The sequence below is a fragment of the Triticum urartu genome, chromosome 5 (assembly GCF_003073215.2).
Source record: "Triticum urartu cultivar G1812 chromosome 5, Tu2.1, whole genome shotgun sequence".
Taxonomy (NCBI): domain Eukaryota; kingdom Viridiplantae; phylum Streptophyta; class Magnoliopsida; order Poales; family Poaceae; genus Triticum; species Triticum urartu.
The window spans coordinates 591,186,887-591,203,936 of NC_053026.1; the positions used below are offsets into that span (position 1 = coordinate 591,186,887).

The window sequence follows — 17,050 nt, forward strand, 5'->3', positions numbered from 1 at the left end:
ATCTCATACAATAAAATTTAGCATCATGTCTTGACCATATCACATCACAACATGCCCTGCAAAAACAAGTTAGACGTCCTCTACTTTGTTGTTGCAAGTTTTACGTGGCTGCTACGGGCTTTAAGCAAGAACCAATCTCACCTACGCATCAAAACCACAACGATAGTTTGTCAAATAGACTCCGTTTTAACCTTCGCAAGGACCGGGCGTAGCCATACTTGGTTCAACTAAAGTTGGAGAGACAGTCGCCCGCAAGCCATCTATGTGCAAAGCACGTCGAGGGAACCGGTCTCGCGTAAGCGTACGCGTAAGGTTGGTCCGGGTCGTCTCGTCCAACAATACCGCCGAACCAAAGTATGACATGCTGGTAGGCAGTATGACTTGTATCGTCCACAACTCACTTGTGTTCTACTCGTGCATATAACATCAACATAAATAACCTAGGCTCGGATGCCACTGTTGGGTCGTAGTAATTTCAAAAAATTTCCTACGCACACGCAAGATCATGTGATGCATAGCAACGAGAGGGAGAGTGTTGTCTACGTACCCAACGCAGACCGACTGCGGAAGCGCTGACACGACGTAGAGGAAGTAGTCGTACGTCTTCACGATCCAACCGATCAAGCACCGAAACTACGGCACCTCCGAGTTCGAGCACACGTTCAGCTCGATGACGATCCCCGGACTCCGATCCAGCAAAGTGTCGGGGAAGAGTTCCGTCAGCACGACGGCGTGGTGACGATCTTGATGCACTACAGCAGCAGGGCTTCGCCTAAACTCCGCTACAGTATTATCGAGGAATATGGTGGCTGGGGGCACCGCACACGGCTAAGGAATAGATCACGTGGATCAACTTGTGTGTCTAGAGGTGCCCCCTGCCTCCGTATATAAAGGAGCCAAGGGGGGAGGGCTGGCCGGCCAAGGAGGAGGGCGCAGGAGAGTCCTACTCCTCCGGGAGTAGGACTCCCCCCAATCCTATTCCAACTAGGATTCCCGAGGGGAAAGAGGGAGAGGGGGGCCGGCCACCTTCTCCTAGTCCTAATAGGACTAGGGGAGGGGGAAGGTGCGCAGCCACCTTGGGCTGCCCCTTTCTCCTTTCCACTAAAGCCCATTAAGGCCCATATGGCTCCCGGGGGGTTCCAGTAACCTCCCGATACTCCGGTAAAATCCCGATTTCACCCGGAACACTTCCGATGTCCAAACATAGGCTTCCAATATATCAATCTTTACGTCTCGACCATTTCGAGACTCCTCATTATGTCCGTGATCACATCCGGGACTCCGAACAACCTTCGGTACACCAAAATGCATAAACTCATGGTATAACTGTCATCGTAACCTTAAGCGTGCGGACCCTACGGGTTCGAGAACAATGTAGACATGACCGAGACACGTCTCTGGTCAATAATCAATAGCGGGACCTGGATGCCCATATTGGCTCCTACATATTCTACGAAGATCTTTATCGGTCAGACCGCATAACAACATACGTTGTTCCCTTTGTCATCGGTATGTTACTTGCCCGAGATTCGATCGTCGGTATCCAATACCTAGTTCAATCTCGTTACCGGCAGTCTCTTTACTCGTTCCGTAATACATCATCTCACAACTAACTCATTAGTTGCAATGCTTGCAAGGCTTAAGTGATGTGCATTACCGAGAGGGCCAGAGATACCTCTCCGACAATCGGAGTGACAATCCTAATCTCGAAATACGCCAACCCAACATCGTACCTTTGGAGACGACCTGTAATGCTCCTTTATAATCACCCAGTTCTGTTGTGACGTTTGGTAGCACCCAAAGTGTTCCTTCGGCAAACGGGAGTTGCATAATCTCATAGTCATAGGAACATGTATAAGTCATGAAGAAAGCAATAGCACATACTAAACGATCGGGTGCTAAGCTAATGGAATGGGTCATGTCAATCAGATCATTCAACTAATGATGTGACCTCGTTAATCAAATAACAACAAATTGTTCATGGTCAGGAAACATAACCATCTTTGATTAACGAGCTAGTCAAGTAGAGGCATACTAGTGACACTTTGTTTGTCTATGTATTCACACATGTATTATGTTTCCGGTTAATACAATTCTAGCATGAATAATAAACATTTATCATGATATAAGGAAATAAATAATAACTTTATTATTGCCTCTAGGGCATATTTCCTTCACGATGCCACACGTCAGAAAGCACCTTCCTAATAGCCCTTATCATCGCTGCATCTCCATCTATAATTACAGATTTGGGCCTCTTCTGACAGTTAGCTTTCAAGGACGTGTTAAGCAACCAAACATATGTAGCCTCAGTCTCGTCTGAAACAATGGCGCAGGCGAATACCGTAGTGCAACGGTGGTTGTTCAGACCCACAAAAGGGATGAACGGCATTCCATACCTGTTCATCTTGTATGTGCTATCGAACACAACAACATCACCATAGTCTAGATAATCCCGGCGTGACTGCGAATCACACCAGAAGAGGTTTTGGAGCCTGCCTTCAGCGTCAACCGTGTGCTCAAAGAAGAAGTCTGGATCTCTGTCCTTTCTGGTCAACATGATTCCTACGGCAGTAGCAGCATCACCTTGTGCAAGCAATTTCATCTTCTCCCTATAGCACATGTTATACAGCTTTGTCCTCTGAAATGGTGACTTTGCATACGACCCATACCTGCTAACGATGTTGTCAAAAATGATATGTTTTCTTATCCCAGCTCCAGCCATAGCTAAGATCTCAGCTCTCTCAAATGCTTTGATCTGATTATGAGATCGGAGGAAAGGGACTTCGTCCCGTCGTGCAAGAGTGTGGCTGTGATCATCGGAGAAACTGCTGACATACCAAAGATTGAGCTTTTTATCAAGCTTAACTGTCAAATGGGCTTCGCATAAGAATCGACTCTCCGGTCTAAGCCTGCGGGTCCGGCCTTCCATGGTACAGAACTTGGCCTGTCGTTTTCCGGCGGCGGAACAGAGATACCTCCTCAAGCGCGGAGTCCTTGCGCGATCCTTTGAAAATTTTAGCGAGTCCTTCCTGATGCTGAACCCACGTTCTCTCGCGTGCTTGTTGTAGAACGTGCACACCTCGTCTAATGACCTGAATGTATTTACCATCACTGCCCAATGCCTATCAAGTGACTCTTGCTGATATTCATCATAGCACATGTCAAGGTCAAACTGATCATCATCGCTGTGCTCATCATTCCCACTAGGACCATCAACACCTCCCTGCAAAATATGACATATAACCTTGCATGTCAATCTGTTCTTGTATTGTTACTAACCATAAATAATTTAAAGAACTTACTTGGCTACCGCTCACACTACGAGATGCATCGACCTCGCTCTGGCATTGTCATCATCTATATTATTATGCTCATTGTCACCATTAGCATTTATCTGTGCACATGTAAAAGTAACATAAGTGGTCATACAATTTTAATGTCAATCATTTCTCTACAATTTTTTCAACATACCTGGCTCACACTATCTGCATAAAATTGTTCATCTATATCATATTCCTCATCGTCAGCATTGCCATGTAGCTGTACAAATTTAAAAGGACATGTTAGTGTCAGATAACTAGTTTGTATTCAATATGTTTTGGTCAACATTGAAGGCACTTACGTTACCACTGTACGATTCATCCTGACTCATATAGTTGTCTCCGAGAGGTTGGTTCGCATTCAATGACGAGGATCCATTATCGCTATCGGAATCATCACTGGCGTATCCGGTTACTTGCTCCATCTATGCACATACAAATAAGGTGTGAGATCAATGCCAACATTCCACAAAACATCATCGCGAATACAGTAAATTCGTCAACAGTGACATGACTATGTGGCATGCATACAAATTTGAACATACAAAATCATTATGAGGTCATTAAGAGGTCACTACTCTCCTCTCTTATTTACCTAAGTAGGGAATCATTTTGCATTAAAAAAATGCACAAAAATGCAATGGACAAATCAAAAAAAGAACAAAAAGAGCCATCCTAACCTACTATGCGCCGTCGAGGGGTCCTCGCCTGGGGTCGACGCCGATGCGTTGCTGTCACCCATGTCGTGGAGGGCGCGTACCAGGACAGAACGTTCACGGGAGCGCTGGGCGTTTCACCGGTGACACGGCGTGTGGGTGACTACGGACGCTGTCGGTGCTCGCGACTAGACGGGCACGTCGGGGTCGACGTCGTGACGGCGGTGGACCACGGCGGCGATGCCGCTAGGGTTTCCTAGGCGGGGATGGGGTGTCGGTTTCACGGCGCGTGGGTGACTATGGATGCCGCCCGACGTCGTGACGGCGGTGGACCACGGCGGCGTTGATGCCGCTAGGGTTTCGTACGCGAAGATGGGGTGTCGGGGTGGGGCGTACTTTTTTTTTCCTTTCCCGATCGCACTATCGAACCGCACGCGTACGACGCGGGAGTACGGGGCGCGACGTACACGGGCGGCCGGCCCTACGACGGACGGCGGGTACACTAATACATAATTTAGTATGGACAATACTACCCCTTATACGTTTATTGGGGGGTTGTATCGAAGTCCTTCTCCGTCAGTAAACAGTAATGGAGGCCCCGCGCCGCGCCAACCACGAACCAACCACCCGTACAGCGACGCCGAGTAACCCCGGTCGCAATCCCACCGCCGTGATGCCGACGCCGCCGAACGTCGACTCGCCCGTAATCTCCCACGCGCGCCGACGACGATGCGTCGTGGAGCCGCTCCCGCCCACAAGCGTATCATTCACCCGTAGAGATGCAAAGAACACAACGTGCTGCGCGGGTCACAGCGACAGCTAGCTTAGCATCAAGCAGCAAGCAGGCAGCGCACATTCAAGAACGGCGTTAACTCTCGCTCGCTCGCTTTCAGTGCCCTCCCGCGTTGCTATTCAGTGCTCGATCGATCATGCTGCTGTTAGACGCGGAATGATGGAGGAGGTTGAGACACCGGGCCGGGACGCCTCTATCTAGCTGCCTCCGTCGTCGTCCGTTTTGATCGACCCACATAACCAACACCTTGATCACCCGACAAGTGCGTAAGTCTAAAAAATGTTCTTATATTATGGGACGGACGGAGTAGCATTAGGTCGATGCATTGGGCTACAACCCACCAGTGCCAGTATGTCCGTCCGATCGGTTCACAAAACGGAGCACCGTTGCCATCTGCAACTCGAGTTTCTCCATCGCTAGCTGCTCGAGACGCGCAATATGGCCATAAACTATGAACGGTTGCGATCGGTGATTTGGAACTGGTGGCTTTGTTAAGGCCGGTTCGGCGCCGGGATAAGTTAGTACGTACAGATCACTGGGGCCCTCAGAGAAATGCACATGTGTTGATTGTTTTTTGTTGTTTATTAGGGTCACATGTGTTGATTGTTGAAGTAATGATTGATAGTAATACTAGTAGTGGTACCGTGACCACCTGTCCTAAACGATGCAACCACCGGTGTTTAATCAGGCTCTTCCCTTCCAAAACGTACGTACGAACACCGCGCGTACCCCGTGATGTTCCTGCCCAAACAAACTGGTCGGTCTCCAACGCCGATCATCATTGGTCATTGTTACGCGCAGCTAGATTGGTACGTAGCTGGATATATATGTCCATCAAACATCAGTTGTCTAGCTTAGCTAGATGGCTATTTTGGCGAACTAGAAGAAATCTAACGTGCAACCGTTCGCTGCCTAATTTAAATAGAGCTCGGCACTACCGAAATCGAGCTCTTTACCGAGCAAAGGTAGAGGGGGCACATCTCAGCAAAGGCTTTGCCCAGCGTTGGGCAACAGAGCACTCTTTGCGAGTCTTTTTCCATCAAGCAGTTGACAAACCTTTGCCGAGTGTAAAAATTGGTCGCTCGGAAAAAAAGCAACATATGGCACGGAATCATGGAGACGGGACAAAGGGTGCCACGTGTCCATGTGTTTGTCGAGGGCCAGATATGTGGCACTCGACAAAGCGTGAAGCACACCTGTGCGACATGTTTTCCGTTTCTTTGACTGGCTTTTTTCCATCGGGCAGGAGGTTCAGCCGCGTCGCTGGATGGGGGTGCCAGTGTCGGCCTTTGTCGAGTCTCACCAAACCCATTATCGTGGCAGTCATTTGTATGTCTAGCGAATAGCGACGATAAGTTGAGGCAATGAGGTGTAAACGAAAGAGATAGGGTTGGTGTGGAGCACACGGTGACAAACAAAAGAATGGGACAGTATCGACAACAAGAGGGAACTGGTTGAGCGCGAAATATAAGAGGAGAAAAGAAAAAGGAAATAGGCAAGGAGGCGTTCACTCCCTAAGACGAACCGGCGAACGCCGCGGATCAATTCAGTCCGGTCCATCACCAAAAGCAGCTTCTCGAAGCACCCTCTGTTTTCGACCGGGCAAATCTCTGCTACTGCTATCTCGGTCACAAGAGCTCAGCTGCTCAAGGCTAGGTTTCTCGCTGCAGCATCGTTGTCAATGCAACAGACTAAAAGGATCTCGTACGTGCTGGCCGGCTTAACGGCGCGCGGTCCTGCTGGTTGAAACCGAATTGAAGTTCGTGGAAAGGTGGCTATGGCCTGAGCTAGCATAGCCGCAGTTACTGTAAGAGCTACTCCCAGTTGCACGCCACGAGTTGCATGCCGAGCACGCGCGCAACATACCCTATCCAAGCTGCTACTGCTAACTGGAACGTCGTCGTCGGAGCCAATTAAGGCCGGCCGGCCAAACGGGTGCGGGAGCGGAGCGGCGGACGCCATTAACGTCCGAGATGCTAAGAGAGCTCACTTGATCAGCCCTTAATGCGGTCAGTGTCGTGCGCTCTACTCTGTTGAGCTGCTGCTGCCTGCCGCTAATCAGCACTGTTCACCCACGGCGGGTGATGGAGCGCGTGTATTGGCTAGAAGATTCACTAGCGACCCGTACGTGATTAAGCAAAGCGACACTGTTTGCACGTCGGCCTGTATGGATGGAGTCCATGAGTGTGGCTTGTCTTTTGGTTCTAGTGCAGTGTCTGTCTCCACGATTTTGCTATTGGGCAGTCGACCGTCCGATTTCTCTCTACAATGTGTGCCGTTGGTGTTAACCTTGCTGGCGCGTGTCGGACCCACAGGCAAGGAAACTAGTAGCGGAGCTACTATTTCCCTGTGGGAGGAGATCGCGCCACACGAAAGCGAGGGGGGAGGAGACCTCGCCGGAGTAGTTAGGATGAAGTGACGGAGCGGTCAGTGGCACTGGCAGCAGTGATAATGGTGCCACCTCGTTGTAATGGCTTGTGTAGGATCCGACGACAAAACCGTGTGGCGTATGCCCTCTGTTTAAAAAGAGGTGTGCCGTCGACTTAACCAAGTCTCAATCAAGTAAGCGGAGGCAGCGGCGGCTTTAGATCCAGGTCGCCCTCCGGGTACTCCGCTGCTCCCCCTCTTCGACCATCATCTTGGTGCCGCGAGGAGGAGGGAAGCCCCAGTTTCCGTTCGGGCATGTAGCAGCCCTAGGTTTTTTTTGTTTTTTTTTTCGAGTTTCCTCCGTTGGTATTATGGTGGGGGCTGATGCCAATGGTGCTCTTAGGCATAATGGTCTTTCAGCCTGTGCTTCCACTCGTCGAAGGTGTTGCTGGCGCCGGCGAGAGGCTTGTGGAGTCCAAGCTGTTCGAGCGGTTTCCATCTGACGTTGCATCTTGGCGTGATGGCGGGGAAGAGCTGCTCTTGGAGTGTGGCAATGATGACTAATGTGGATTTGTGGAAGGCGATGGAGGATCTGGCCGCTTGTTGAAACGCGGGTTGGTGTTGGTTCCGGATCCGGCGTTGAAGAGGCTAGGAGGGCTCCTAAGGCCGATGTTGCTTATCAGGCTAGATCCAGCCTTCCAGGGTTGGTGGCTATCGTGGCTCGTTAATTTTTCTTTTTGAGAATCCATCGCGGCTCGTTGATGCCTCTGGCTAGGGGTTTCTTCAGCGGTAAGATCTGGAGCTTCTAGTGCTCTTCTTCTCCCGCAACGACGAAAATTATGGGTGCTTGATAGTTGCGGCGAAGATGGTATGCAACAGTACAATATTTCGCAGCCAACCCACACAATTTCGCATGCATGGATGCATCCACGCACGGCAAGCAAACCTACAACTCGTGGAGTGATCGAGGGGGAGGAAGCATAGTACACTCGGTTGTGCATGAATGCCGCACAGGGATCACCGGCTGGCAGTGCCGTGCGTACTATTGGATCACAGAGTTCAACAGATATAGTTCCTGCATATATAATTAATGGCTACTCCCTCTGTAAACTAATGTAAGAGCATTTAGATCACTAAAATAGTGATCTAAATGCTTTTATATTAGTTTACGGAGAAAGTACTATACAGAAGCAGTACTATAATCGGAGTGGTGCATGTGTTTCTTGAAAAGAAGTCATGCTGCCAAAACCTCTCTGTACAATGACCCCGCTGGCCGGGCCTATACGTGTCCTGTCCCGTTACTGCAAAACTCGACAGCCTTACGGTTACAGGCCAGCTCCAGCGTGTACGCAACGCAGGCATAGCGCTGGCTTAGATAAGCTTGGACGGTTTAAACAAATCATGATTGTGAAGGGCTCCATTTGCACCCGCAAGGGAGAGAGAGAGCAGGGCTCCATTTGGAAAAGGACAAAAGAACAGAGCATTCTGAAGACCGAAATTAATGCCCGTACAGGTAATGCCCGGTTCTCAGTTACTCCTCCCGTCCCATAATATAAAAACGTTTTTTACATTGGTGTCGTGTCAAAAACATTTTTATATTATAAAACGGAGAGAGTATTTTCTTCCGAATCAAATGTTAGGATGGAGTACATCTTAGGGTCGAAATTAGAGCCTCTACAGCCATAACTTGCTAATTTGCACCCTAAATGCTCGTGGACGTGCATCGGCGCGTCCGCAGGCATTAATCGGACACATTTTAAATTTTTCTTCATACAACCGAACATCTCAATTAGCACCTCAAATTCATACAAATCCATACAACGTTGCGTAAACGATGTAACACACATCGTTCGGCTACTACATCAGAACATGTCATTGGACTACCAAAATTTGCCATATTCTACCTACATATTTGCCGTTCCAGACGTCCTTGTCGTCCTTCTCGCAGAAGTAGTGATCAAAAAACACAATATTGATCAAGCCGGATCTGCTCTTCGCGGTGTTGTCCGGCCCGTCGTTGTCCTCCTTCTCTTTGGAGGGCAGTTCGACCATGGCATAGACTGTCTGATTCTGTTCTCGGGTGAGGGTGTGTGTGTTCCTCCGTTGTCGCTTCTTTACAATGCGGGCGCGGATGGCTTCCTCCTGCGCGGTAGCGCGCGCCGCCATGTCGGCAGTGAGGCGGGCCTCGGCCATTCTCATCCTCTCCTTCCCACAACGGGCACACCGGCCCCGATAGCTCTCATACTCCCACCCTCCCACCTCCCCCCGCCTGCGAGATGGGAAAGTTAAGAGACCGCGATGATCTAGCCCTGGAGGATCCGAGCGCCTGTTGCACCGATCCAATGGATTTGTGTCAGACAAATCCCGTCGTGGTTGGACGCAACCCTCCTGGGAGTGGCGGAGGGCAATGCGGACGGCCATTGCCTCCTCCAACTGCATGGGATGACACCCCAGTTGACAGATCCAGAGTGATCGTAGTCAGATCCGCTGCCCGCCATGTCGGGGAGCTGAGTGGAGTGAAGTGGCTAGGGTTTGGTTCGGAGAGCTGATAGGGACAAATATATGTGCGTTGAGTGGGCCAGCATGGGCCACGCCCGGGTCACCCCGTATATGCCCCATATTTAGGCTGGATATTAGAGGTGCCGGTTATTTCGGGGGTTTGAGTCTGATTTGAAGCGCCCGCCTGGATTGAGTTTATTTGTCTGGTTAGTGACTTGGCCATCCTTCCAGACGTTTAAGGAGAGTTTGAGGCGCCTGACTGTAGATGCTCTTAGATGAGAAGAAAATGGATGGTGAAGTACATCTTATAATTTGAAATGGAGGTAGTAGCTTTTATTAATCAATGCCTACTCATTCTGGAGTAGACGAGTACTACTATATTTTTGAACACGGGGGGCATATATTTGGATATGTCACTATGTCTCATCTAAATGTATAGTATACCGTTGGATTTTATATTGAGATTTGTAGGTTTTTAATATTTTTTGTTTGGTTAAATAAGTAGTTTAGGTGTTGGATGAGGATTTGTCAATTACTACCATGACGGAGGTACTATCATCTACTCCATCCATTCTATCCTATTCGTCTGAAAATTCTTGTCTTAAATTTGTCTAGATACAGATGTACCTAATACTAAAACGTGATTTGATACAGTATGTAGACAAATCTAAGATAAGAATTTTGGGACAGAGGAAGTATAATGTAAGACGTTTTAGATACAATTAGCAAATTCGCATATTTTTTTGACATGCATGGCTTCTCTGCTTGGAACTTGCTAACTTAACTTTCTAAGTTTAGTTAGACACTTAGACGCACGTAGCTCCTCGATCTCTAGCTAGGTCGACCCATACGTGCACAGTTCACGGTCCGTGCCCCACGAGCAAACGCCGACGCACGCGCAATCTAGGCAGCCACCTCCCCAACTAACTCACATTAATCACCCTCGATCCATCACGTTGCCACGACCGCCGTACGCACCACCCTGGCCTTCTCGATCGATCCGGCGTACATTTCACCACCTGACCAGTGAATGATCACTTGATCAGCAGGTACCACATGTACACTTGGCCCTCTGCGTGCGTAACATCTATATATAGCCAAGCCCAGCCACACCACGTCGTCACACGCAAACCACCGCGACGACGACACGACCGAAACGAAAGAGTCGCCACACGAGTGCACTTCGCTCGCGATCAAGCCATGGCTTTCGCGGCTCGCCGTAGCGGTGCACTGTTGATGACGCTGGTCGTGGCGGCGGCTGTGGGGCTGGCCGGCGCGGACTTCGCGGCGGACAAGGCGGAGTGTGCGGACAAGCTGATGGGGCTGGCGACGTGCCTGACGTACGTGCAGCTGACGGCGACGGCGCGGGCGCCCACGCCGGACTGCTGCACCGGGTTCCGGCAGGTGCTGGGCACCAGCAAGCGGTGCATGTGCATCCTGGTCAAGGACCGCGACGAGCCGGCGCTGGGCATCAAGGTCAACATCACCCGCTCCATGAACCTCCCCTCTGTTTGCAACATCGCCGCCACCTTCTCCGACTGCCCCAGTACGTAACGCACTACTAACTCATAGTCCCATCCGATCGGCCGGTTTGCCGGTGGTGGTGCTGCGCCACCGTGCGTGCATGCATGCATGCTGAATATTTGAGTGGTTTTGGACGCAGAGATCCTTAACATGTCGCCGGACTCCAAGGAGACGGAGATCTTTAAGCAGTATGCGCGTGAGCACGAGGGCAAGAACGCCGCCACCACTTCGCCCACCGCCGCCGCCGCCACCGCCACCGGTACTCCTCTAGCCAGTTAACCAGTAGTACTCCTTAACCATCATTTTGTTCGGATCATACACGGGCGTAACATACTACTACTAACATGAGACTGGAAGAACGTGCCGTACGACATGCATGGTACACTCTACGCAACGCACATGGGTTGGGGGCATGGGCTTCCTGGGTTCCCGCTGCTTGCTTGCACGAGCGCGACATGAACGGGTGACGGGCCGACGTGGACGAGCGTGACCGGGAGCGACCACACTTATCATGCCCAGAAAGATACGGGCAACAGTACGCATTCATTTCACAAGCCATGCATTGCATGCATGTATGGCCCACCCAACTGTGCACGTGTCGTGTACCCGTCAGCCGGTATTTGGACCGTCTTAACTGAACTGTTTCTCTAAGTACTCCGCCTACATATACTAAAATGTGTTCAGATACATTGTTGCGTTGATTGTTGATTAGGAAATGGAGGGAGAGTAAGTAACTTTTATTTTTTTGCGAAAGAGGGAGAGTAAGTAACTTGGCACGCTGCTGATTGTTGCGTTGCACCGGCAGTAACGACTTTACGCAACTGCACCGGCATCATGCATCATTCCGCACGGAAAAGCGCCTGCTCTTTCTTGGACACCTGATCAGTTACGATGTTTTAGTTTTGCAATGAAATTTAAGCCTTGTACAATGCAAGATGCTTAAAGAATGTGTTTAGAAAAACGAATTAATTTTTTAAATATTGGTGTTTATTTTGTGTGAGTTAGACGCTTAATTAAGTACCCCGTATAAACAGATAAACACAGATGCTAGAGAAGAATTCGGTTTATTTTACTAAGCATTTTTCCTAAGCACTTTGCATTGAATCAGGCCTATATACAGTTTAAAACTGTACATAAATCTTTCTTTTCTGCAGAATAAATTAGTATATCAGCCCACAACTGTGCAAGAATTTCTGTATAACTTTCTTGTACGCCTTGGCCGTGGCTGGTTGCAGGTACCGCCACCGGGAAGAGCGTGGACGCGACGTCCGGTGCAGGGAGGCACACGGTGGTCTTCGCCGTCGTCGTCTCGGCGGTGCTCGCCTCCGCCTTTGTTCTTGCGTGATGATAGGCTTGGCTGCGGCTGTAGGAAAGAGACCAAGGCATTTTCATGATTGTGTTGGGCTGGGCTGTGTAGTTTGCAGCCTTCGGCCTTCAGTTCGGCTTTCAGTTTGCTGTGTGTAGCGAGTGAATCCTCATCACAGAAAAAATAAATTGTTGTGCAGTGCGTGAGTTGCAAGTCTTTCTCTTCCCCCTCCCCAACCACTCCCTCTCCCCCTCTCTTTCTCTCCTTGTTGCAAATAGTTAGTTGCATTGCCTCCCTGATTAATTAGTTGAAGTTGCAAGTTGCAACTGTCCTATCGAAATTTCATGTCGCGGGTTGATTACGATATCAAGAGTTTCCCCCTTTGTTTTCTTTTATGGAGAAAGAGGGTGTGCAATCAATATGGGTAACTGATTTCTTAGATGATAAGGGTATGCCTTGATGTTCTTTGAAGAACGAGCACAAGAATTGTGTGTCTTCTCATTAAGTGGGGAGAAAAGATCGCCGAAACAAAACTACCCCCATCGAGCTCCATGTGCCTTTCTCATTCTCAGAGCTAGCCCCGCCCGGATGGGGGCCAATGACGACTATGGGAGCGAAAGAATATTGATAAGACTTTGGTGGTCGATGTGTCAATTCAACTACACCTGTGTCAAATACTTCGGCCAAAAAAAAATACTAGTGATGACAACAGAGTGATTTGGTTGTTGTAGGTTGCAAAAAAGTAAACACAACTAGAAAATACCCAACAGTTGGTGGGTATCATCTATTAGAGGGTGCTAACCGTTATGGAGAACATGGATGGATAATGCGACGTTACACGGATGGCAGAATCATAGCATAATTCAAATAACAAGGGACATGAGTCGTAGCTCATATTCTCTTACTCTAGAGCATGTAGTCCGTCTATAGTTGAACATGCTTATTTAGTTATTTTCAGAACTTGCCCAGCGTGCATTTCCCTAACATTTCATGTCACGAGGCATCACAATTGAAACTAAAGGTAGTTATGATGTCTTTTTCACAAGGCAAATACATCAACACATTTTTTGGGTGTGAATACATGAAATTCTCAAATTAAAGCCTCCTCTATGATACCATGACCAGTCACTCTCAGGGTCGCCAATTGAGACAATAAAGATGCATACAACTTGCAAGTACAACCCAAACACATAGGTATTATAAAAAAACATGGTTCAAATATGAGATCATACTACTCACACCCTAATAATGTGCATTAAGCTTAACAAAATCATAGCAGTAGTAGTTTAATAACAATAATCATGCAATAGATCAAAACCCTAAAGATTTTAGCACTATTACATGATTGGCATCACCCAATCCCCATCCATCACATGTTCCTACATTTAATTATTCACACATGGATGGGAAATACATGATGGAGATGGGTGAAGAATGAGTTGATGGAGTCAATGGCGAGGAATCCCACTCTTAGGAGGAGAATCAACCTCCAAACAGCCCCCCTGAATGAATAGCATCGACGAGGGTGGTCAGGAAAATATGTGGGAAATCATCTATGGTTCAAGACGGCAACAATCACTTATAGTCGGAGGAAGGATAGGAGCATGCACGCGTGCGGGATGGGTCGGGGGGTGGGGGGGTGGGTTCCTATGGCACCCATGTGGATCTCCAATGTGGCATCCTCCCCAGCCCCATGGCAGGTGTGCGTGCCCCCCTTGGGACTCCCTAGGTGCCCTCATCTAGCAAGTTGTCTTCTCCTCTGATATCTTGCGTGGAATTATCTTTGTTGGATTTTCCTGGACTTTTGTACCTACACACTCACAAATACATATTTGCATTTAGGCTGAAAAAATGTTAGCCTTGAATGTTTCTGTTCACCTTAGTAATTTTAGAGTGCAAAACCTAAGCAAGAGTGTTGGAAAAAGTAAATGCGTTTAGGATGTATCACCATTCACCACAAATCTAAAAAAGAGATGATTTTTTTAGTTGGAATTGTTGCGCTTTATTCAACGATCACGGAAATATCCGAGTCCAGTGCATAAAAAATACAACCTAGAGGTAAAGTAAACCACGTCTTAATAAGTTCATGTCAACAACCTTCCTTCGCTAGACCACACGTCGCCTCATTGGAAGAACATTTAACCCATTTTACCTTGGTCTCCTCAATGGAGGGAGCGGCGTCTTGATCTCCTCAACCAAAGGACCATATGAGGACATGTTCTTCTAACCCTTTTTTGGACAAAAAAACATTTCTTCTGCACAAAAGCGATAGGTGGTATTACCCTCCCAATTCCACATCTTCATATTGACTTTGGTAGCAACGATGTTGTGTTATATAACCAAGAGCCAAAATTAGATTTTGAAGGCATATTTTCACTCCCCCACGTATTTCTGAATGACCTATCAGGTCCTTTCTGGTTAGTAGTAGATAAAGTGACTTGATTTTGAGCTAAATTTATCCTACTCCACTTCAAAATAACACACTTATCATTTAAGGCCAAGCTCGACAACTTGCTTCTCAGAACACTCAACTATTGAAGATGATATCACCAAATCAATCTACAAAAACTAACTGTTGGCTAAACATTCATCTTTTGAAGAGGATTGATGGTGATATTCAATCATGCTTAAGTTATTGTAATTTGTGTTTTCCCCATTGTAGGATGCCACCAAATCAATTACCACCGAAGACTAAGAAGGTTGTTCCAAGCTCAAGCATTCAACTCAACAAATCTTCTATGCTGCAGTGATATGCCAGATTACTATCTTACTTGCATGCATCTGTTAATGATTTGCAATAAGAAACTTGTTACTATGCGAGACCTTTTATTTGATGTCGCAAGCTTGCAATTTTGTATTGACCATTAAGTATTGGCTATATTGTGTTGTGTTTATTTCTCATGATGCGTGGAAAACTGAATACTTGTACTGCCTATTGTGTTATGCGACATTTTGTTGTTACAATTGTTTTTGCCATGTACGCATCATTATGGTTGTTGCTTTGTTTGCTCCATAGATGAACACATAACCTTTTACCTAAGTCATGTGACTGAGCAGCCACTAACACATGATCTCAACGCCCGTAGATAGTTGGATATCCATTGGGTTTAGGCATGGACAACACATGTGGCCCATGGATACTTTGCGGGTGGACAAGTGGCGTAGCTAGGGGATGGACAGGGTGGTCCATGTACCGCCCTGGAATTTTCCAATAGCTTGTAAATAGTGTAGTAAAAAATATTTCTTTGAATATAAATAAAATTATATAAACATTTCTAATACTGGACCACCATGGCGCACTAAGGGCATCTCCAACACTGGCCCGCAAAAGTCTCCGATATTTGTCTGTTTTTATGTCCGGACATGGTCCGCAGACATGATGCTGGAGTGAGACATCTAATTCTAATCACAAAGTATCCGGTTGGAAGGAGAAATTTAGGTAGGGACCATGCATGTGGTGGGCTATTTGTGGTGTGTCCGTTTAAGAGGAGAGATAGGTGGGGGGGGGCATGCATGTGAAGAGAGAGAAAAAAGAGTAGGACCACGCGGAGGCTTTTGGTTGGTTAAGTGGACGTCCGAACTCCGGTATATTCCTCCATGTTTGTCTTCATTTTGCTGGAAAACGGACGTCCGAACCACTTTTCAGACCGATGCAGGACCGCGTTGGATTTTAAAAATGAACAAAAATGTCTAATCAAACATATACTGAAGTTTTGAGGGTCTCCTTTGAAGATGCCCAAAACTGGATACGCCACTATGGGTAACGACATGGATGAATCTAGGGGGTGATGATCTTTATCTTAAAAAATCCCTAAGGGGTGGATGTGTTGGCCATGACTCACCCTTAGATTTTCCCAAACACTATGTATACACAAAAAAGTTTAATAAATAAAGAAGGTAAAAGAGAGTTGAGCCCACCAGGTGGCGCCAGGAATTTCTTCCTTGGTATTCATTGGTATTCATTTGTGCAATTTTATGTCAATACAACAACAAATATACAGCAAGGTAGCATCATTATACCAATGGATTAGCATTTCTTTGGTATTCCATGAAAGTCCAGCGAAGACCCCTGGCGCCGCCACTGGCCCACCTTAGCCCAAAATTCGTATGAAAATTAAGTATTCCCACCATGCTCCAAGATCCCGGGGACACCATTGAGGTCACATGTGTATGCATCTGAATGAACTCTATGCATCTGAACTCATCCGTTGTTAGAAATGTCTAATTAGGAAGTACTCTTTACAAAGATCACTTCCATCTTTTGAGACTGCGATAAGTGGCGCACTGCATGTATGCCATTTGTCGTAACCTGCGAGTTTTTTTTTGTCGATCTGTTTATTCAAAACGTTTTATTTCCTTAACCGTCCGTACAAATCTTAAACTGTTTTCACCGTTGGATTCCTCACGTCAAGATCTTCAAAATTAGATCCCATGTTGATAGAATTTGACGAATTTCGAGGCACGACAGTGCCTCTCGCAGAAGCAAATTCGTGCATCCATGAGAAGTAAATTTGCGACTCTCGTTGAAGCAAATTCATGCCTAACACAGAAGGAAAATAAAAAAGAAACGTGTTTGTGCTTC

General features: G+C 47.5%; 1 protein-coding gene across 1 annotated transcript; it reads left to right on the top strand.

Annotated features, from left to right (window-relative positions):
• Nucleotides 1-10,746: 10,746 nt before the first annotated feature.
• LOC125511029 (non-specific lipid transfer protein GPI-anchored 14-like) lies at nt 10,747-12,681 on the top strand. The gene is made up of 3 exons (XM_048676312.1): nt 10,747-11,184; nt 11,302-11,421; nt 12,398-12,681. Exons 1-3 carry the CDS (start codon nt 10,839-10,841, stop codon nt 12,505-12,507), a joined length of 576 nt encoding a protein of 191 aa, XP_048532269.1. The 5' UTR covers nt 10,747-10,838; the 3' UTR covers nt 12,508-12,681.
• The last annotated feature ends 4,369 nt before the right edge of the window (nt 12,682-17,050 follow it).